This window comes from Prenolepis imparis, unplaced genomic scaffold (genome assembly GCF_030444845.1).
Source record: "Prenolepis imparis isolate NDT839.2.m4 unplaced genomic scaffold, iyPreImpa1.0 SCAF_13, whole genome shotgun sequence".
NCBI classification, from domain to species: Eukaryota; Metazoa; Arthropoda; class Insecta; order Hymenoptera; family Formicidae; genus Prenolepis; species Prenolepis imparis.
Genome location: NW_028141171.1, coordinates 6,693,077 through 6,714,657, shown reverse-complemented (window position 1 = coordinate 6,714,657; position 21,581 = coordinate 6,693,077). Strand labels below are relative to the sequence as shown.

At 35.9% G+C, this 21,581-nt stretch overlaps 7 protein-coding genes across 14 annotated transcripts in view; 4 read left to right on the top strand and 3 right to left on the bottom strand.

The window, feature by feature from the left end:
* Nucleotides 1-335: 335 nt before the first annotated feature.
* Nucleotides 336-2,919, top strand: Cct3 (chaperonin containing TCP1 subunit 3). The gene is made up of 4 exons (XM_083052725.1): nucleotides 336-531; nucleotides 681-742; nucleotides 1,134-2,271; nucleotides 2,353-2,919. Exons 1-4 carry the CDS (start codon nucleotides 495-497, stop codon nucleotides 2,766-2,768), a joined length of 1,653 nt encoding a protein of 550 aa, XP_082908851.1. The 5' UTR covers nucleotides 336-494; the 3' UTR covers nucleotides 2,769-2,919.
* Cog8 (conserved oligomeric Golgi complex subunit 8) lies at nucleotides 2,903-5,852 on the bottom strand. Of its 2 annotated transcripts, XM_083052723.1 has the most exons (11): nucleotides 5,722-5,852; nucleotides 5,455-5,646; nucleotides 5,268-5,339; nucleotides 5,056-5,180; nucleotides 4,693-4,968; nucleotides 4,407-4,620; nucleotides 4,179-4,339; nucleotides 3,837-4,112; nucleotides 3,573-3,761; nucleotides 3,351-3,506; nucleotides 2,903-3,274 (listed from the first exon to the last, which is right to left on the bottom strand). In XM_083052723.1, the coding sequence occupies exons 2-11, from the start codon at nucleotides 5,507-5,509 to the stop codon at nucleotides 2,984-2,986; spliced, it is 1,815 nt and encodes a 604-aa protein (XP_082908849.1). In that variant the 5' UTR covers nucleotides 5,510-5,646; nucleotides 5,722-5,852; the 3' UTR covers nucleotides 2,903-2,983. The 2 variants fall into 2 exon arrangements, with proteins under 2 accessions (XP_082908849.1, XP_082908848.1); XM_083052722.1 differs by having other exon boundaries at nucleotides 5,455-5,728.
* Mrpl48 (mitochondrial ribosomal protein L48) lies at nucleotides 5,826-6,825 on the top strand. The gene is made up of 4 exons (XM_083052726.1): nucleotides 5,826-5,966; nucleotides 6,085-6,174; nucleotides 6,252-6,385; nucleotides 6,450-6,825. The coding sequence occupies exons 1-4, from the start codon at nucleotides 5,943-5,945 to the stop codon at nucleotides 6,730-6,732; spliced, it is 531 nt and encodes a 176-aa protein (XP_082908852.1). The 5' UTR covers nucleotides 5,826-5,942; the 3' UTR covers nucleotides 6,733-6,825.
* Nucleotides 6,826-6,980: 155 nt separating this feature from the next.
* On the bottom strand, nucleotides 6,981-13,655 carry Frtz (WD repeat-containing and planar cell polarity effector protein fritz). Of its 2 annotated transcripts, none has more exons than XM_083052872.1 (16): nucleotides 13,484-13,655; nucleotides 13,217-13,308; nucleotides 12,985-13,114; nucleotides 12,727-12,904; nucleotides 12,437-12,630; nucleotides 12,249-12,349; nucleotides 11,288-11,402; nucleotides 10,936-11,145; nucleotides 10,696-10,859; nucleotides 10,507-10,611; nucleotides 10,226-10,434; nucleotides 10,012-10,135; nucleotides 9,764-9,933; nucleotides 7,971-9,688; nucleotides 7,763-7,892; nucleotides 6,981-7,653 (listed from the first exon to the last, which is right to left on the bottom strand). In XM_083052872.1, the coding sequence occupies exons 1-16, from the start codon at nucleotides 13,538-13,540 to the stop codon at nucleotides 7,568-7,570; spliced, it is 3,783 nt and encodes a 1,260-aa protein (XP_082908998.1). In that variant the 5' UTR covers nucleotides 13,541-13,655; the 3' UTR covers nucleotides 6,981-7,567. The 2 variants fall into 2 exon arrangements, with proteins under 2 accessions (XP_082908998.1, XP_082908999.1); XM_083052873.1 differs by having other exon boundaries at nucleotides 6,982-7,653; nucleotides 13,503-13,654.
* Nucleotides 13,656-13,794: 139 nt separating this feature from the next.
* On the top strand, nucleotides 13,795-18,338 carry LOC145944517 (uncharacterized). Its single transcript, XM_083052882.1, has 3 exons — nucleotides 13,795-15,063; nucleotides 15,146-15,481; nucleotides 15,738-18,338. The coding sequence occupies exons 1-2, from the start codon at nucleotides 14,005-14,007 to the stop codon at nucleotides 15,443-15,445; spliced, it is 1,359 nt and encodes a 452-aa protein (XP_082909008.1). The 5' UTR covers nucleotides 13,795-14,004; the 3' UTR covers nucleotides 15,446-15,481; nucleotides 15,738-18,338.
* LOC145944514 (coiled-coil domain-containing protein 22 homolog) lies at nucleotides 15,487-19,275 on the bottom strand. Of its 2 annotated transcripts, none has more exons than XM_083052878.1 (8): nucleotides 19,135-19,275; nucleotides 18,573-18,744; nucleotides 18,166-18,466; nucleotides 17,829-18,070; nucleotides 17,330-17,746; nucleotides 16,816-17,256; nucleotides 16,536-16,727; nucleotides 15,487-16,037 (listed from the first exon to the last, which is right to left on the bottom strand). In XM_083052878.1, exons 1-7 carry the CDS (start codon nucleotides 19,182-19,184, stop codon nucleotides 16,608-16,610), a joined length of 1,743 nt encoding a protein of 580 aa, XP_082909004.1. In that variant the 5' UTR covers nucleotides 19,185-19,275; the 3' UTR covers nucleotides 15,487-16,037; nucleotides 16,536-16,607. The 2 variants fall into 2 exon arrangements, with proteins under 2 accessions (XP_082909004.1, XP_082909005.1); XM_083052879.1 differs by lacking the exon at nucleotides 19,135-19,275 and adding an exon at nucleotides 18,948-19,084.
* Pns (DENN domain containing pinstripe) overlaps nucleotides 19,258-21,581 on the top strand; it is a 24,845-nt gene continuing 22,521 nt past the window's right edge. For all 5 annotated transcript variants that reach the window (XM_083052870.1, XM_083052867.1, XM_083052869.1 and 2 more), the window contains exons 1-2: nucleotides 19,258-19,394; nucleotides 19,547-20,346. Coding sequence is in view for 4 of the 5 variants with exons in the window: in XM_083052867.1 (XP_082908993.1) it covers nucleotides 20,229-20,346 (118 nt within the window). In the remaining variant the exon portion in view is untranslated. The remainder of the gene's footprint in view (nucleotides 19,395-19,546; nucleotides 20,347-21,581) is intronic.

Genomic DNA, 21,581 nt, shown 5'->3' with positions numbered 1-21,581 from the left:
AATCCTGTAAAATATCGAGTAAAATTTTAAGTAAATTTTTTCTATGCTAATTGCTAATTTTTATTCCACCGCGATATGTGATAGCCTTAAGTGTGATTTACACGATATTTTTTTGTACTACAAGTGACTATTTTATTATGCACAATAGGGGGATATTTTAGCACATTCAATCAAAAAATCCAAAAATATGCTGAAATAAAATATCTTTCTTATTATATACACCATATATATTTAAATAATGAGTAAAAAAAATGCTATGTAAATCACGCTTTATATAAAAATTGTCCACTGCGGCATTCGCGAAATCGTAACTCTGTGACACTCTATAAAGTATATTATTCGTGCTTTGCGGTCCTCGCTGTGCCTTTCGTGCTTCTATTCGGACGATACACAGTGTTTATTTCTTCCTCCTTTTTTTAAGAAAATCGCGGCTGTCTACGCGCCGATAATTCTAAGGAAGATCATAATAACAAAAGCAAAGAGCTGCAAATACGATGTTTGGATCGGGAGCGGCACCAATTGTGGTTCTGAGTAAGTTACAGGTTACCTCTCGTCGAGACACGCATGCGTTGAAAAAAAGAAAAATCACACGATCTGAAATTACTCTATTGTTTATATTTGTTTGTCTCGTATTTTATAAATCGTCCCTCCGATCATGTCAAATATTCTGATTATTGCAGGCCAGAACACGAAGCGGGACACTGGCAGGAAAGTGCAGAGGGAGAACATTCAGGCGGGCAAGGTGAGCATTTAACTTTGTCAGCCAGCCAAGTATTGCCTTATAAGGCACGATTGCCGGCACACCTACGGTTCTCCAAAGTGGCAAGAATCCGATCGCTCGTAGATCAAGTGCCGATTTACGATTATTAATCGAAATATATTCACACATATATCACGTATTATCATTTTTAACTCGTAAGATTTTATAATAGTAATATGTAGTTGATTCGGTGTAAATGATTTCTTTCTCTACGCAATTTGTAAATTAAATTGTAACATAATCACGACGAAAATAATAGTGTCACGATCTGGGCTTATTTGTCAAGATACAATCTTTTTTGAGTATGTCACAAAAATATAATATAGAATATTTATATATGGTTTGTAATTTAAAGTCTTCTTTTATTTTTAAGGCAATTGCTGATGTCATTAGAACATGTCTGGGTCCGCAAGCTATGTTGAAGATGTTGATGGATCCAATGGGTGGCATTGTAATGACAAACGATGGAAATGCCATCCTACGTGAGATCACTGTGCAGCATCCTGCTGGAAAATCCATGATAGAAATTGCCAGAACTCAGGATGAGGAGGTAGGGGATGGCACCACGTCAGTCATTGTTCTGTCGGGTGAGATCTTGGCCACTGCTGAACCATTTCTGGAACAGAATATGCATCCCACTGTCATTATAAGGGCATATCGTCAAGCCTTGGAAGATATAGTCACAATCCTTAATGATCAAATCAGCATTGATTTAGATTGCAATGATAAAGACAAATTAGTCCAGGTAATCAACTCCTGTATAGGCACTAAATTTATCCGACGCTGGTCCGAATTGGCGTGTCAGATTGCCTTGGACGCTGTTCATATAGTACTGCTTGAGGAAAACGGCAGAAGAGAAATCGACATCAAGCGTTATGCGAAGGTAGAGAAGATACCAGGTGGTACGATAGAGGACAGTGCTGTCTTGAAAGGTGTAATGATCAATAAGGATGTGACACATCCAAAAATGAGCCGTTACATAAAAAATCCGAGAATAGTGTTGCTGGATTGTCCATTGGAATACAAGAAGGGCGAGTCTCAGACGAATATAGAGATACTGAAGGATACCGATTTCACGAAGATCTTAGAATTAGAAGAGGAGCATGTAAAGAAGATCTGCGAAGATGTTATCGCGGTGAAACCGGATGTCGTGATAACGGAGAAGGGTGTATCCGATCTCGCTCAGCATTACCTTGTCAAAGCCGGTATATCCGCGATACGCAGGCTACGAAAGAGCGACATTAACAGAATCGCTCGTGCCTGCGGTGCCATCGTCGTGAATCGCACAGAAGAATTAAAAGAGGAAGACGTTGGCACGGGAGCCGGTCTCTTCGAGATCAAGAAGCTCGGCGACGATTATTTCTGTTTCATCACAGAGTGCAAGGATCCTAAAGCTTGTACCATCATTCTGAGAGGAGCCAGCAAGGATGTCTTGAACGAAACCGAAAGGAATTTACAGGATGCGCTACATGTCGCCAGGAATCTTCTCATCGATCCGAAACTTGTACCAGGTATGTGTGTCTTGTGCTAATATTTTATTTTCATCAAAATTGTGTTAATATATTCGTAATTGTAATTTTCTGTCTCAACAGGTGGTGGAGCAGTGGAAATGGCTGTATCGCGGCTGTTGACGGAGAAAGCGGCGGGTCTCGCCGGTGTCGAGCAATGGCCGTACAAAGCGATCGCGCAGGCTTTAGAGATCATTCCCAGGACTCTGGCGCAGAATTGCGGCGCAAATACCATTAGAACTCTGACGGCATTACGCGCGAAACACGCGACGGAAGGAACCACCTGGGGCATCGACGGGGAAACGGGTAAATTGGTCGACATGAAGGAATACGGTATATGGGAGCCGTTGTCTGTAAAGTTACAGACGTACAAAACTGCGATCGAGACCGCTATTCTGTTACTAAGAATCGACGATATCGTCTCCGGTAGCAAAAAGAAGAAAAACGAGAACGAAACCGCGCAGCCGAGTCAAGTCACGGAGGAATCTATGAAGGAATAAATATTTTGAAGCCTAATCGCTGCTTTGCGTCTACTTTAAGATTTCAAGTATTTTGCATTCTCGCAGGTTCGTCTATTGAATTTTTATCTTCTCTATATGCATTTTCACGCATTAAAAATAAGTTGTCCAAACTCGTAAAAATTTTTTTTTATTTACACTACCTCCAATATATAATATATAGAATAGCAAGCAATTGTGTGTTAAAAAATGAACCATTAAATACTTTGATTTATATTGTCAACAAAATTTTGCGAATTTTGTACATTTTGCTTCGCTCCCTTTTGAGTAACTTCTTTCTCTTTTGCTTCTTCCATTTCAATAGTTTTTGAGGTAGAATCCACAGTTTTTGTTGGCAAAGATATCAGTGTTGCAAAGGAAGATTTTGCATCGTGCGATATTAATGTCTGTATATTAGACATATTGGATAATTTTAAAGAATCTTTTCTAATAGGCAATAGTATAGCCACAGGTTCTAATATACTCTGCTTATTTAAATATGTAATTTCCTACAAAATAAGTTTACATTATTATTTACATCTATTTTGTACACGCATATATATATATATATATATATATATATACCTCTTTCTGGAGTACATTGACCGATATTCCTAGATGCATTGCAATTTGGACGGGTGAAAAGATCGAGTGTATACAATACTGTATATAAGGAATCAATTGTTCGCTCAAACATTCCGTGAATTTGATCATGTTCTCCCGTTCCGCTGCTGCAAAAGCCTGTAAGACACACATTTTTCAATAATACGTAATTTACTTGTGAACCAAAATTACAAGACAACTCACTTGCTGTTCTTGCTTGTAAAATATCAGCATAGCTCTCGCCACATTATGCAACGATTCCTGTAGCAATTTTGCGCATAAGGTAGAGAGTGCCACTGGTGCACAGAGTCTCAATTCATTGAACGCTGTTATTATTCTGTTGCAATATTCGGCTAGAGGATAAAATTCGACCAATTGTTCGGGCGGATTTTCCTGAGACAGAGACAGAGTTGTAATTGTAGATAAATATAAATTTTTCGAAAGAGGTATACACAATTTTACACTTACAGAGATGATGGTAGTCTCCGTTTTTATATCGAGTCGTTGCGTTTTATTGATCAATGTAAACGTTTCCATGTCTTTCTCAAACTTTCTGGTTGTTCTACGAATGTCCTGTTCAAACTTTTCACCGATGACTCGCACAAATATATCCGATATTCTACCAGTAAAATCGACGCCTACTCGACCAAATGATAATCCAAAATACGTACATTGGCCTAGAATGGAATCTATGGACGTGACACCCGGTAAGTCTTGCTCCAGTGTAGCAAGAAATTGCGATATCTAGAAAAAAAAAAGATCCTAATTACACATTTCTGTCGATATTATATTCATTTTCAACGTATCTACCTTTTCCTCTAGCCAATGATAAAATATCGCGGATTCATTTAGCGTCAAATCGCGGCCAGGGATTATTAATTCGTCATCGTTGAACATAGCTTTGTACTGAGTTATTATATTGAACAAGTGTATTCTGGATAATTCTATCGTTTTGACTATATGAACGTTAGCTGCAAGCATAAAAAAAATTAATGATTCTCTGAATCATAATTTATAATTGTAATAAAACGCTCTTACGATCTTCTTTCGGTATCGCGTTTAATAAGCCTTGTAGCCAACTATCTCTTGCTTGAAGAAACTTTATGCGAAGTTCTGGTTCTGTAAACGCATCCATTGATCGTAGCAAACCTACAAGTTGAAGACACCTTGGAAGCGGTAAATCTCCTCTTAGAGATCCTACTACTTGGCCTACCATTCCTGACCAGCTGCTTTCAATCTCCGCTACTATAGACTGAAATATCAATAAAAAAATTAAGTCAAAGATATGCGACTATTGAGAAATTTTAATTTAATTGAGTTATACCGAAATAATAGGGATATCTCCATGTTTCATTCCTAATTGACGAGCATACTGAGACAATTCCAATGCTTCATTATATTGATTGCTCCTCAAGCACGATTCCATTAATTGGGGCATTTCAAGAATTTCGAGTAGTTCTGCATTTCGTGTCAGCGTTAAGCTATTTAATCTTCGATGCACATTAATATCCTTTGAAGTGTCACAAAATGATTGACACTTTTCTACAAATTTCGGGATTTTTTGTACAAGTTTGTCAAGGCGGTTTTCGGTCTCGTTGAACTAAAAGTGAAATAATGCAATTAATATATACATATATATTATTTTGAAAAACTATGCATTCTTTAAGCTTATATTTCTCGAAATTACATGATTAAGTATCTCTCGCGAACTCTCTGCTGTCTGGATAAAAGTTTTATAGTTTGCAAAAACCAATTCCTGTGTAGTCTGAAGCACTGCATTTTTCTCATCGGACAAATGATCGGGTTCTTTACCTGAAAAATTAGGATAGAATAAAATTATCTTATATGATGCTTGATGCAAAGTTAAAATTCAAAGTAAACTAATAAAAGTATCCTTACTCAGCTGATCTACATCAAAGCCACCAAGTTTTGAGAGGTACTGATAAAACTCAGGATTTTCTTTCCACGATTCTAAAATGATAATTATAAAAAATATAATTAAAATATAATGAAACCTATATACAAAACGCATAATATTGAGCAATATAATCAACAATTAATTTCTAAGGAGTAAGACTAATCCTACCTGGAATACTTTCTGGAAATACCAGATTTATTACATTTTCCGTCTCAATGTCCATGATTTTCTTAGGAAGCTATTTAATATCAATATTAACATTTGTTGCAAAATATTATTAGCTCAAGTCACAGGTGAAACATTGACAGGTGGCAGAGTCCTTTAAACATGCTACCTCTTTTCATAATATCATCTATTATTCTAAAGAATATTTTTTCTCAATTAAGATTATAAAATAATTTTCCTTTATCACGATAATATAAATTATACACGTACAAATTTGGCAAACGCTAGGTTATCTATTTTAGGATAGAATTTCCATGAAACGACACATGACAGTACAACGTCAATTTTAGAAACAGGGACGCAAGCGATCAGCTGATCGGCTGGAGGAAATTTACACTTTTATAAAACTTGGTGACAATTCTTTGACAATTAGATTTCTGAATTAAAAGTTATCTGAAAATTGGCTTCGTTACTTTTTTACATCACGAAAAATGGTTTTAAATCTAATCAAACAGGTATATTGTATTCTCGATAGTTTAGTTATCTAATTTTTATACTGAATAAAATCTGTGTGAAAATGCCATTTTCATATTATTTATGTGTTATAATTGTGTTTGATTGCTTTTATTTCAGATTATACCACTTAAACAACATCCACTCATAAGGAAAACCTTATCGGCAAAATTTTATACCGGAAGCTTGTACGAGCCTGATTATTTAGAGGTTAGATTTTTGCATCGTAAATGTTATATGTGTATAACGTTTTGTGTTATTTTTTTAATTGTTCTTTTTTTTTATAGACAGGAAAATCGAAGTTTCCACTTTTACCTACGATAAATGTACAAATTAAGGGTTATGACTATTCGGTGCTCGAATGTTACCAAACTTTCATGAATAAATTGGCAGATATCATGCAAATTGATGTAGACAACAGGTAAAGTTCCATTAATTTATTTAAATATTGTTCCTTCAATTTTTCTAACGTAATGTTCCTTCAGCTGGGCATTACCGCATCAGGATTTCAAGATTCAGAAATATAAAACTGGTACAACAGCAGTTATATCTGGATACAATCTTAAAATTTATGAAAGACATATGCAATTGTCAGAGGTATCTGGTATCAAATTTTCAATATTAATTAGAGCATTGGAGGCATCCCTTCCACAAGGTGTTACTCTTAATGTAGACGTTCATAATTCTGCGTTAGAGTTGAAGCGATATGTACCAGATAAAGAATTACTTGATTTAAAATCTACATTAGATACATACAAGAAACCTTAAATATAAATTATTGATATAGAATTTAAATGCAAATAAAATGCTTTTATGCATGTATGTATATTAATGTATAAAGATCTTTTCTTAGTATATATATATATAAATTTTTGCAATAAAAACTTGAGAATTTATTATAAAATTAGTGGAAAAAAATTTTTCTATTATTTCCTAAGCTATATATTTATATAAATTTATAAAAATATACAAGCAATAAATACAAACATAATAAATATAAAAATACAAGCATAATAAAAAATGATTAATATAAAATTAATATATGTATATAAAAGATTAATATATCTGTGCATTAATATTTGTAATTCTCTTTTTCTGTGTGTGTTAGCTTGAAGTAAAGAAAACTATTTTACAAAAAACAAATTGACATAAAAATTTAAAACATATATAATAGTGCGATGTGTATTGCTTTTGAAAAGAAGAAATGTTTTTTTGTTATAAATTACTTAAAATTTTGAATCAAATTAGAAATGAAATGTGTTAGCTGCCTGAAAAAAGTATATTATGATATATATTAAGTTCTTTTGACAATATATAATATAACATACGTGTATGCATACAAGACACACATCACGATATGTAACAAAAAACTATTCTCAACAAAGAAAACTTGTGAAAGAATCACAAGAGATTAGGTTTTAAAAATGAATTAAGAGAATACTTTTTCCTATAACTGAATTGTTCGACTGACAGTCTCTGTCTTGTTTCTGTCACTGTTTAATCTCATAACAATACACATACACGTAAAATGGTATGTGCAAATACGCAATAGGTATTAAAAATATTAATTCTAATAAATTCTCTTAATACTCTACTCAGAAATTTACAATAAACCAAAATGCACAACTTTAATCTTTGTACTGTCATCAGATTTGGGAGACTCTTTTACTTTCTCGTCCATGTCGTCTTCTGCAAAGTATAAGAAAAAAATTTTAATGATAAAATGTGTCCTATTCAAAAATTATTGCTTCTTAGCACACATAAATAAAACACATATCTGCTAATATAAAATACTTACTAGACAATGGTTGAAAATCTTTAAGATAATCTTCATTACCCAGGCAGAGTGGAAGACTTTCAGCTAGTTCACGTTTGGGATCTGTTACGTGTACTTGTGTAGCAGGTCGTTTCTGTCTGTGTACTTGAACCTGTACGAACACATACATATATACATATTAAACATTTTTTACAGATATAAAATATATCTTCGTTAACTATATACTCACTGTGCCAGGTACTAATATATGAGTGACAGTATCCGAGAATTTTACTTTTGGCTTTTCATTGGAACTTATTGGCGCGTCGGTGAACGACGGATATGTGGAGCAGATTGTCGGATTGGTAGTAGATGTATTAATTACAGGCAGAGGTGGTATATTGGAAAGTATTCTAGTTTCTTTACTCGCGTTAACGTTTTGGAAAGACCTCGACGAATATCTGTTCTCGAATAATCTGTGTTGTGCGTTGTAGCTAGGATGAAAATTCTGCGAGGGAAAACTTTTCTTACTGGCCGTTTGTGAATACTGCAAGTCCATATCATCGTGAAACGGTACATAATCTAGATCGTAATTGTATCTATAAGTTTTGAAAGACGGGGACGGTATTTTCTGACTTTGAGATACATTAGACGACGTGGAATTCGGCTTTTGTAAAACGCGCGATGGCATATAAGTCGATTTGTTCGAGGAAAACTTGTGGACCGATTCGTCGATGTCCGATAAACCTGGAGCGCTTTTAGACAGAGGATAATTTTTTCTCGGTAGACCGTGAAGGTAATTAGCGAGAGAACTTGTCAGAATAGGCGGTGGTGGAATATCAACGCCCGTTTCCTTTTCTTCCGCTGTCGTTCCAAATTGTTGTAATTTAATGGCTTGATCATTGCCGCCAAATCTATTGGGAAACATAATCTCGTTACTCTCGGGAGCTGTATTACTTTCGGAATAGTTAAACGAGGTGGACATCAGATTGTTACAGATATTGTCTGGAAGAAGTGACTGAGCTGTAGAACGAGCATCGGCATCAATGAGAATTCTACTTAGTAATTTATCAGTTAGCTTCGAGGACTTTGAACTATGTAACATGGAAGATGTTGTTTCGGAATTATTATTCGTTGTTGTTGCATTGAAAGCGTTACTATGCGAAGCGCTCGCGATTCGAGTACTGAACGACGTTGACATAATGTTACTATCAACGGCATTTAACGGACTTGCCAAATAATTAGACTCGATATCTTCGGACTCGTACACTGGCTTATTGAAGGGAGTCGAGATAAAGCTATCGTCCTGTGCGCAAGTTGGCATCGCATTAATGACGAAACCGTTGAAGGAATATGGTATTTCGTTAAGTAACGACTTGTCGTATGACTTCGTGTCAAAATGATCGCCGGACTGATCATCGACTACTACTTCCGATTCGGTGAGAGAAACACTGCCGAATGACGTAGTCATCAAATCGTCCGATGCATTATTAAACGCCGGAGAGCCGTCGATGATGTTCGCCGTGTTGGTTGGTGTGAAATTCGACTGTGTATTGTATGATTGTAATGATTTGTTGAAAGAAGTCGATGCTAGAAACGGACTCGAAACGTGCGAAGAATGATTGAACGAAGTTGTCGTTAAAATACTGTTATCCAAGAGCGAAGGTATTAGAGTATAGTCAGTCTTATTAATGGACGGAATGTTGTTGTAGGATGTAGAGAGCGCGTTCTTGATATCGTGATGAGGATGAACAACCGGTAAAGGTGGAATTTGACTGGTTTTTCTATAATGGCGCTTTTTCGATTGCTTTAGATTGGCTTCTTCCTTCAGAGAATCTTCGCTCTCTTCACTGTATGTTTCTTCCTCCTCTTCCCCTTCTTCTTCTTCTTCCTCTTCCTCCTCTTCTTCGCCTTTCTCATTACTTGAATCAGAGCATATAGAACATGATGCTCTCGAACATGTCGAATCTATAAAAAAAATTATATCATGATATATCATGTTTTATAATATTCTTTTTGGAATATCTTCTAAACAATACTTACGCGAGTCATTGCAACTATTTGATCTACTCAGAATATTTTCAGCCTTCTCTTTGGCTGCAGTTGCCAGTTCCATGTCATTTAGAATCATAGCATAGAAATGTATGTCCATGAAGAGATCGTGATCGTTTAAATCAATAGCTAGTCTGAAGGCTTTCTCAAACATCCTATATCTGCAAAGTTTATAAAAGTTTGTTGGAATAAATTTATTCGATACACTACACTTTAACATTAAATAACCTAGGTATTACCTTAATAAATGATGAAAGAATCGCCTCGTTAAATCCCTTACTTCATCCCCGTATTCCTCTTCGACAGCCTGGCTTATCGGTTTAACAGGCACGTGAAAACTACCCAGTGCATTTTGTATCAGACCTGTTTCAAGTTAATGAGATTATTAGTTAATTTTTTAGCCATTCGTAATTAACCAATAGATCACGAAAATAACGAAAAATTTTATCTTACCTTCGCGTTCCGTTGTTAATGGTAACTTGAATAAATAATTTAAGATTTGATTGAGCGACTGCATACATATATGTGAATGTGTGTCCCAATTCAACGACAATAGTAGAGCAGTTGCCTGTTCTACTCGAGACTCGGACAGATATCTTCTGACTAGTTCGTCCCCGGATAGATTGTCGCCTTCGATTACTTTGATAACGCCAATCGGTCCTCTGTTAATACATAACAAAAATCCATTTATATATTGAACATATATTGAACGAAATGATGCGTGAAACACTTACCGTTCAAAAAGTAACAAGAACAAAGCATTGCTATTATTGTAATAGCAAATTTGATTTGTGTCGCTTTTCTTGTTCCATTCCATATGTAACAAGGTATGCTGATTCCTGCTTGATATAATTATTTTATTGAATTGGATCTTTATTGCGAGTATATATATCTGTATATATTAATTATTTTATCGCTCGTACTTGAAATACGGTGACAAGTCGATAATATTCGCTGGCGTTACTTCGTCGTTCAATGTCTGGCTTTTGATACACGTTAAAGTGATATCAAAATGTTGGAACTGGCCTCTGTCATTACCCACGATGAATATTATACCGTCACTATGCCAAGTAGCTAAAGTAGGTATCTGGAAGAACGAAAAAAAACATGTCAGTTTCTTTTATTTTAAATATATATGCATTATCTAATGATATATGACTTACAAACGCGGCCTTTACACTGGTAGTTGTCGATTTCGTTTGATCGTATATCATAATAGTGCCATCAATGCAACATAACAGAAGTAATTCCTGATGAGGCGAAAATCTCACACAACTTGTATGCGTAGGCAGTGGTACGGAAATCACAGCAATTCTTTTCAATTTATTCTGTCGAGAAACTTCATAAGTACGCCATTCCACAGTGACTTCTCCCTATAAATTACACTTATATATGTACTTGTATTTTTTAATATAGCAATATGATAATGATCTGAATATGAAATCTGAGTTAAATTAAAAGAAATTGTGAAGAAATTAAGAAATTAAAATTATATGAACTACACACAACAATTACCTTCCTTGAAACCTTTTGTTCTACAGAATGAATAATATTGTCATCACATATATCAAATGTAATACACAAAGGATCAAATTCAGTACGTATGTAACACAGCAATTCTAATTTCGTTCTGAAAATATGAATCGTTAGATCTATACACATATTTTTGTATATATACGTACATATACCATAGTATTTGTATATATGTACATACATATACAAGCATAATACACATACACATACAAGCATGATAGATTTACATGACCATAGCAACAAGCATAGTGACATGCATAACTAACCACGTGATTTGACAGAAAGAATTGTAATAATTGAAGTAACAGATATATAAAATTGGTGCATATTAATATTATAAAAGAACAAATTGTATAGAAATGTCTCAATATTGGCATGGTCATTGGACAGACAATGCATTTGCACCAAAAAGATTGCGAAATTGGGAAGTTTCTAAATGGTACCCGAGTTTGCCAAACAGACACTGTGTCACTACAAAATTTATTGCAGATGACAATGGACATATATTAGACAGTGTAAAAAAAGACAAACATTCGCCATGGGGAACATATAAAGTTTGTATAAATAGAGAAAATTAGAAATGCATTAAAAATTCACATATAAATGTAAATTATTTTTATTATTTTATATTTATATAAAATAATTTATATTATCTTTGTAAGGGTACATGGGAATTACCGAAAAAGATCACCAAAAGCATTGCCAAAGAATTATCAGTAATTCCTCAGTACAAGAAAGATTCATGGGAATTGTACGTAATGAAACATCAGAATTTATGTAAGAAAATGGAGCAAATGAAGAAGGAAAAAGAGATAATCCTAGAGTCATCTAAAAATACATCAAAAAGAGATCAAACAGACAAGCAATCTTGTATATTTGTTGAAAAGGATGAAGATGATTAAGAAAGCGTGACATAAAACTAAATATATTTCTCAATTCATACCCTGTAAGCCGAAACAGATGCATGTTTGCACGATGGTATTGTTTCATAGCAGGACTCCATGGATAAACTTCGTTCATTGTAGATTTTCGCCAAATTAATATCTATAAAGGTACATAATTTCCTACAGATTAGTTATCAAATATATTTTTTAATTTATAATTTTCAGAAATTATTTAGGGATTATTTACCAAGTCAGCAGATTTGTTCACTTGAATCTTCTTATCTAATCTACGTCCATTAGGTACAAATAAATCTGTCGTGATTAATTTAGGTTCTAACTTATTAATTTTGTCAAAGACATGTATTTTAGGTTTTGTAAAATACACCAGTGTCATTAGATTATCATTGTATATACAAACTAAATGATTCTTGGTAATAATAACTGTGAACAGAAAAAGATGCAATATTATCTTTTATGTGAATAATTATAAATAATAAAGTGAATAATTTTTTTTTATGAATAAAATAATGCTCTTACCATCAGATACGTGTTCTGATAATTTTCCTATGAGATACTTGTCAAAATGAATTTCTTGTATGTCACCACTGAAGAGACAAACTTGTATTTGTATCAACAAACCATTGCTGAGCATTAATTGTACAATAGAATCGCTGTACCATTGACAATAAATTACAGAATTATCTCTGAGTTGATCCTGTATATAATGATAAAAATTCTATAGTATATATAATCTCTATAAATTTTATATTTAGGACACTTGATGAATTATTATACCTCCAAATATTTAATAGAATGTTTTAACTTGTTCCCCTTTTTGTTTTCTGGAACGTAAGTCATACCACGCTCTTGACAGTAAGATCTTTTACCTTCTTCATACGTGCCATCAATTCGTTTGTCATGGTACCTGTCAAAAAATTGCAAACAATCAAATTATTGCAATAGTGGAATAACAAATACTTATAGCACAGAATAAAATATTTAAAAAAAATCTCTGATGTTTCTTTACTTGAATGCGCCAAAATCCGTATCTTCTATGCTTATATTGTCGTCAAAGCTCCAGAAATTCACTTCTCTCATTAACGCGAACATTATAAAGCTCTTACAGAAAATACCACGAGATATGAAGATTTATGTATATTATTATTATATAAACAATACAATTATATATACAATTAACAGTATAAAATAGGTTATATTGATACTCTAAAATTCATAGCAGAGAGAGAGAGAGAGAGAGAAAGAGAGAGAGAAAGAGAGAGAGAGAGAGAAACACCTGCAAAAAAACTACAAACGTTTCATAAAAATAAAACTCAGATTTTTCTCTGATCATCCTGTCTGGCTATTCGTAGTTTATGACTGGACAAAATTTTAGGGCGGGGGAGAGAGAGAGAGAGAGCGCGTGTCGATGTGCGCGGCGCGTTCGACTTTTAACCTTCAAGTGGCGCAGCGTTCACGCATCGCGCGTTCGGAATTCGGTGCGCGGAGTGGGGGGTGCGTGGTGGGGGCTGGGGCTGAGTGGCGCGCGCAACCCCCCACCACCCAGCCCCCACTCCGCGCGCCACGCGCCGCGCGCCGCCGCCGCCGCGGCGACGCAGTCTCGCAGCGCCACTTGAAGGTTAAAGTCGGTTCAAAGTCGAACGCGCACATCGACACGCGCTCTAATATTATACATTATATATTCTATGGTTGCACGATCTGAAATTGGCAACACGTTGTGCGTTGTGCTCCGTAACCTCAATCGGTCAAAATATAATGTGATTACGCGCAGTGAGGAATAAAATAACAAGTAACGAAATGTTGAAGACACTCAGATTCAATCGCAGACTTTGCCTCTGCGGAGGACCTAAAAACGCGACGCAGAGAAGATGGTTTCTCTCGGAAGCGTATCGCTGCGAAGAGGCGTGGAATCGCAGATTGGAATCACCGTTGTTGCGGAAGATCGAGCCGATGACGATGTTCGCCGAGCTGGAGCAGAGATACGGGAGCGCGGGGAAGGTGAGCGCCATCGACGTCGACATCTTCGTCAACAGCCTCACCGATAACTTGTACGTCGACGAGCTGATGAAGATGCTGCACAATCTCAGACAGTCCACGGAAACGTCAAACACCCTCGACTCGACGCATCACGCCGCGATAAGATATTTCTTGCAGCACGATTTTATTCAGGAACTGCACGAGGTGTTGAACGACAGACTCAACTACGGCATCTTCCCCGATTACTTTGACTACAACGTGCTCGTGGACCATTTCGTGAAGAGGAAGGATTACGCCTCCGCCGCGAAGGTAGCGAGCCTGGTGATGTTGCAAGAAGAAACGGTGCCTCCGATCACGAATGCGTTGTGCCTTTACGCCTGTCACAAGTATCTCGAGAATCCTGATGATTGGAAGAAACCTGAAGTTCCGCAGGATACATCTAAGGAGGAAGTGAAGGTGCGTGTAGGATACTTGAAGAATCCTTACTTCGACGATCATTTTGATCTCGTCGAGCCGAGAGATCTCGTCGGCAAGACTCTGAGTTTTCAAGGAAAGCACAGGATGGATGCCCTGGGAAGAACTTGTCAACTGAGGGGTTTAATATTGTATAAAAAGTATGACGATGCGTTGAATTTGGTAAAGGAATGGCTGGAGACGATGCAGGAGAAAATTGTTTACGAAGAAGTATTTGAATTAATTTCGAAGGACAACAGCAATTTGCAAGATCAAGATATTGAAAGGTTCAAACTTGTGGAAGTTTCGTTATCCCTCTTGAAGAAGAAACAAAATCTTAAGGAAAGTTTAATTGAAACAATGGAGAATCTTATTACAGCTGCTGTAAAGGAGGAAGCCGAGAAGGATATCTCAAAACAATGTCAGGTAATGAATATTAATGAAGAAAACTTTTTCAATCTGATCGATTATTCGATACTTAGCAAGTTAATTTTGATTTCTTTTTTAGACTTATTCTGACTGGGAACATCTAAGGGCTTCGATATTAGAAACACAAATAAAAGCAATAGAAACAGAAAAGAGGATAGCTAACATAGAGAAAATGAAGAAGGACTTGATAGAGAGAGAACAGCTTTTGACCTTCTTTGACAATGAGGAAGCTCATGAATTACAAATAGAGCGGATACAGGAAAAAGAACAAAAAGAAGACAAACGTATACGTTCCATGTACGGAAGTGCAAAGAAATTAAGAGACTTGGTTGCCTCAGAGTCTTACATACCACCAGATATCAAAGATAGGAAAAAATAAGAAGTATGTGCTACAGAAGGAGGAAATAGAACACAAGTATGTACAGAGACTTTAAATATATAATGTACAAACTTAAAATAAAAAAAAAACCAACAGAACTGTTATCTTTCAACAATATTAATCATGCAATATTATATGTGTGTAACACATATACCATAATATACCATTTATTTTATAAAAATAATTTTTGCAAGGAGAATATGTATAAAGTAATTTAAAAAATTGATTTTACCATTGTTTGTACATATTTCATTACTCAAAAGTGATATTTCAGCATTTATTTTATTTACAGCTGTAATCAGATCTTTTTCAAGCTGCGTGAAATACGAAAGTCGAACTCGATGCTAAAAAATTATTAGGCTTTGTAAGAAATGTTGACGTTCCTTTGAGCATTGATGTTCACGTGTCATTATTATACCCTTGGCCCGAGGCTACAGAAGCCTAGCGCCTGATTGTTCCAGGCCAAGACACGTTTTTCAGCAGCCAACTCAGTAGATTCGCAAAGATTCTCGCGGGCAATGTTATGTTTTGCCAGCTGTATGACTAAAAAAATGTTTGGTCTTCGATGCATTTGATCGTATTCGTTTATATTCTGTAAAAGAGCAAAATAATGTCTATTTAACTTATATAATGTTATAGAGAAACAATCAAATTTTTATATGAGTGGTATCTATCATATATACAGGGTGTTCATAAACATGTGGGACGCACTTCAAGGGCGGATAAGAGACACAAAAACAACCAAAAAAGTTCATATAAACATATGTCATATTTTACATCGTTTCCGAATTACAGCCATGTTTGTGATTCAGCTGCCTTTGTATTATATCTTTCTGCTTGATATTTTCTGACCTTGATAACTTAAGTTTTGAGTCATTTGTTGCCTTGATACGAGTAATTTGTAGTCCATTACCGTGTTGTGCGTTAGATGTGATAAAGAAATTAACGATGTAAAATATATATATGTTTATATGGATTTTTTTGGTTGTTTTTGTGTCTCTTATCCGCCCTTGAAGTGCGTCCCACATGTTTATGAACACTATGTATATATATGTATATATACAATTAATGTAAAAAGTGAACTATGTACCTGCACTAGATATATTCTTATCTGGTCCTGAATATTAACCCATGTAAAATGATACCACTTTATACATAACAATCACGAGGCTTTGCTCTGTAGTTGTGCCGTTAATGCGGCGGTTTCTTGTTTCATCTGTTTTAAATCGGCAGTTATTCTCTCCAAATTAGCGCCGACATTCTTAGCGGATTCGGAATCGATCTGAATAAATGTTACAGAATATAAAGAATATATAGAATTTTCACGCTACATAAATCTAATTTTTGATTTTGTTATCATGTTATCTTACCTGTTCTTCTAAATCTCTGATTTCTCGTATTGTCGCGCCAGTTTCCTCGACTAAACTTACGAGTTCGTTGCAATCCGAATGTAACGTCGCTAATAGTTTGTACGCTTTTCTCGAAGCTTCGTTCGTTCTTGCGTCTCTGAATATCAGTTCATCTACAACGGTAAAGGATCTCTCTAATCTGCCGGTGAGCGTATTTATTTCCTTCTGAATCTCACGAGTGTCCGCCAGTACTTTGCTTATTTCGTCTCTCTGCTTCCTAACATTATTTATTATTTCTAAGATTCGTTGAGTGTACGCAGATCTATTTACTTCTTTTGGAAGTTTTTGAACTTCCGCAACCAGCTGTGAATGCTGTTGATCCTTATTCCGACATTCTTCCTGAAGTTCTTTCTCCTTTTCTTTCAATAATTTTATTTCATCCAGCTTCTTTTGGCTTGCATTCTGTGAAAAATCTACGCGTTTATAAAATATATAAACGATATTTTTATTACCTTGTTAATTTCGTATTACTTACAGCTTTCGTAGAATGCTTTTCCCTTTCTTGTCTGTACTTCATGATTAAGGGTACTCTATGCTTCTCCCATTGATTTGCTAAATTAATCAATTTGTTTGTACTAATCTCGATTGCACTTTCCAATTTCTTTATGTTCTCTGGTCCATCTTGAAGCAATTCATATGCTCTTCCTTTAATCTTCTTTTGCTCCTCATTAATTTTCAATTCCTTTTCTTCATTTTGACCAGTGATCGTTGCGTGTGCTAATTTAGTAGTTAACTTTTTAATCTCGTTTTGCATTTCCTCTATATTTATTCTAAGATTTTCGCACTCTGCTTTCATGTTTTCTATTTCAACTTCCTGTTTTGCTTTGTTTTTTAATGTTTCCTGTTCTGGAAGCACTGAATGTGTTGCAAACTCTGTTTCTACCTGAGACTCCTGAAAGTTTAAAGATCATATTGAATGTGCATGACATTTTGCTTTGTATGATATGTTGTTATATGACAAAAGATACACTTACTGAAGCTTGCATCTTGTTCTCTAATGAGAACTTGTTAAGCTCATTGGCAATATTATGTGCACTAGAATAAGCAATTTTTTCAGACTGTTGACTATTGAGCCAACTTATGCGCTCCATAATATCCATCGAAGAAGTATTAAGTGCTTTTGCGTTAAACGATATCATAGAAGGTAAAAAGCATAAAATATTTTGCATTTGATCAGGCACTGGTTGTAAATAGCGCAAGTAATAGTCTTTGTAATCTGCAATCAATGATAGTAATTTACCTGTGTATCAGTGACATTATTTCTTGACATGCTAACAAAAACGAAACTAATCCGAATTATATTGATATTACCATCCCCCATATTTGATACCGGTGCTTCGATATTTACAGATACATAAGGGGTGCTAGCTCTTCCTCTGTTCCTGATTCCCCTTTTATGACAATAATGTGGTAACCATGGTATTGAGAGTCCTTGCGATATCGCAGATGCTACTGATTTTTCTAATAAAGCAACCTTGCTGACAGATTCGTTTACAGTTTTCTCACTTTCCTTTGGCAGTTTTTCAATGAGAAACATAAATACTCTTCGTAAATCTGCTTCCGAATTATATAGGAATGTTTGATAACCAATGTCACCTCTGTATCCGAGTTCCTAAAATTTTAATTAATTGATGGAAATTAATAAAATTAGATAAATAACTAATCGTGCTATATCCAAATTAAAAATCTATTAAAAAAAAATATATATATATATTTACTGTGCATATTTGTGCAAGAGTAGCACCCAAACGAAAACGTGCTGCCATGTTTACAGGTAGCACAGTGGACAATCCTAAACCTGGCCTTATCGCTTCTAAGCATCTCACTGTCGCTTCGACAACTAGTTCAGTGTTAAAGCCACTTAGGTTCGTTACACTCTCTTCAATGTCACTGAAAAGAAGAATTATATTATTAGCGAGAAAAATTAAAATTACATAGAACTTACAATTGGATGAATCCTGCAATATTTTTAATTCGTGAGAAACTTTTCAGAGGCATTGACAAGAAAAAAAAAAAAAAAGATACATTTTTCTCATTCTTAAAAAGAGACATGTTTATAAAATTTTTGTCACAATAATCCTTTTGTGAATTACGTTTGAAAATTCTTCGTTGCTGATAATATGCAATTTGACAAATTCTAGATGAGGTGGGATCACAGACGAGCTCTCACGTGTACGACATTCGATTACGAGGAACATTACAAACACCGCCCATCGGGAAGGACGACGTACGACGTCCTGTCTTATGGGATACAGGAGCCGCTCGGGAACCGACACTCACCAGCCTATTTGTCGCAACGAGTGAATTATTATATTGTCGATCTCCTCCATCCTACGTAAAAAGATGAAAATCTCCTGTGGAGCCGCTACCGCCCCGCTCGTATCGCGTGTTTATGAGGTTCGGCTCGATTTAATCATCGAGATCTAACCTCTCCGTATATGGCGCACGATTTCAATACTGCCAACAGGCTTCTCTCTGAATGTGAAATGTAAATGTTTGCCATCCTGTAGACTACCATTAATCGGGAGAGTAATGTCGGAGTAAGTTGCATGTGAAAGTTTATTGTAAATTATTGCTCTCTGATTTCTTTCTCAATTATTATTACTGTCGAAAATTATATGTTAGATTTCTCGTAGAACCAGAGTGGACCTTCTTTTATCGACCCAAGTAATTGTTATCTTTTATTTTCCAGGTGTAGCTACACGTCTTTCCGAGTTTGCAAAGTATACATCTGCTAGAAGCTTTTAATCGGACAAAAACGGGTAAGATTAATACAGAATTCATCCATTTCAAGCGGAAGTCGCTCCAAATTCGTTTACAATGTCATAAATTAATAATATACTGATTATTTGGCCGCTTCAAAACTTTCTGCACCAGATTTATAAATATAAATATATATCGAAGAGAGAATGCTTCTCGACCGTATAGGATTTGCACGAAACGCGTTGACGGAGTCAAATTTATATGATAAAAATCCGCGTGTGCTCCGAAATGAAATCAAATGGCGCGCCAAATCGCGGCGTCCGGGAGCGCATGCGCGCCGACTTGCGGTCAACTTCAAGCGCCGCGGTAAAAGATCAATTATCCGCGGGAGACCCGCACTATACGTTCCGCAGCGCTCCGTGGAGCACTCGTTCCGTTTCTCGTGCGCGTCGCGTGCGCTCGCTCAGCTGTTGTCTCGGCGTGACGTGACGTGACGTGACGTGAAGTGAAATGACGGTCTCGCGTCGGTGGTGCGCGATGTGGAAATCAATTTCGTGAAGGCGAGGGTGCAGGCGAAGCGACGACCGCCGAGTCGTCGGGGTCGCGGGGTCGTGAGGCAGCGGCGTCGCAACTTGTCGTTGCGATTAAGACCCCGGCGCGTCGAGGGAAAGATGAACGGAAGCTTGGGAATAGCGCGCGGCTCGGAGCAACATCCGCAACGGTTCGCGGATTACTTCGTCATATGCGGTCTGGACAAGGACTCCGGTCTGGAACCCGACAAGTACTTCGGTAAGTGTCTAGCCTTGCGCGCACTGATATCCCTTTATTTCCTCGCTATCTCGCGATTCTTTATTTTCGGTGTGCAATAAAACGAGAGAGGGGAGGGATTTATGTGTATTTTATTATACTGAGATGTAGCTCAATTGTTAGAAAAAAAAAACAAGCTTCTGGCAATAAGGATAAAAATATTGTTTAAATAATAATAGTTCCATAAATATAATAAAATAACTTAGACGAGAAAATATTAATTTTGTAAATTTGCAAGACAAAATCTGTAATCATATGCAAAGTGAGGGGCGCGACTATTGCTGCATAATATATGTTTCAAATCCATCAGTAATGTTTTAGTAAAAGAAGACATTGAAAATTATTTTAACGATGACTTATAATAATTAAAAATTAAATAATAAGTAATTATAACAAGTCTTTTCCAACGTGATATCATATATATGAATTAAGCTTTACACAATGTGAAAGCATTTAACAAAAGCTTTAATTATTATTAAAGATCTTAATGGAATTCTCATTCGCAATTTAATTAGACGGTATTATACGTGAATTAATTGCCCTACCAAATGTTAATTTCGAGCGAATTAAAGTAGATTAAAAACGCGAGATATTGTCGAGTCGATTATTTACTTTGTGATAACTCTTTATTCAAATTTTGTAAATAAATTTTTTTTTTTTTTTTTTTTTTTGTTGCCAATCACCGTGCAATTAACGTTAACGAAACGGAAGGCAGGTTTTGAATACAGAGTATATAAAGTGAAAAAAAAAAGTAGGTTCGTTCGCGTTTCAGTACTACTTTCTCATACTTTCTGCATTCGGAATGAAACGAACTTGAGTTTTCGGGAAAGAAAAAGTGCAAAACACAATGAATAGAAAGTCTAGCTTTCCTATTGTAAATAAAGAGGAGGTTTATTATTAGATTTTTTCGTGGGGAGCAGCTGAGTTCGTAGTACGTGAAATGGACCGCGCGGTCCATCCCTTTATGTTGGCTCTCTTTGTCGTTTAGGCTACCGTACGTATATACGCACGCACCGTCCGTAGTAGGGGAGCCTTACAATAATGCGCGGGTGTAGCATCCTCCTGAGAGAATGTCGTCTCTCTCTCTCTCTCTCTCTCGTGTGGGACGGTTTTCCGCGAAAAGATGGTTTTACTGAAAGAGGCTCCCCTGAGAATTCCCGCGACTAAGGCGCTTATATCTCGTGACGAGTTACTTGTTTTGCTGTCAGCTGTTGGCC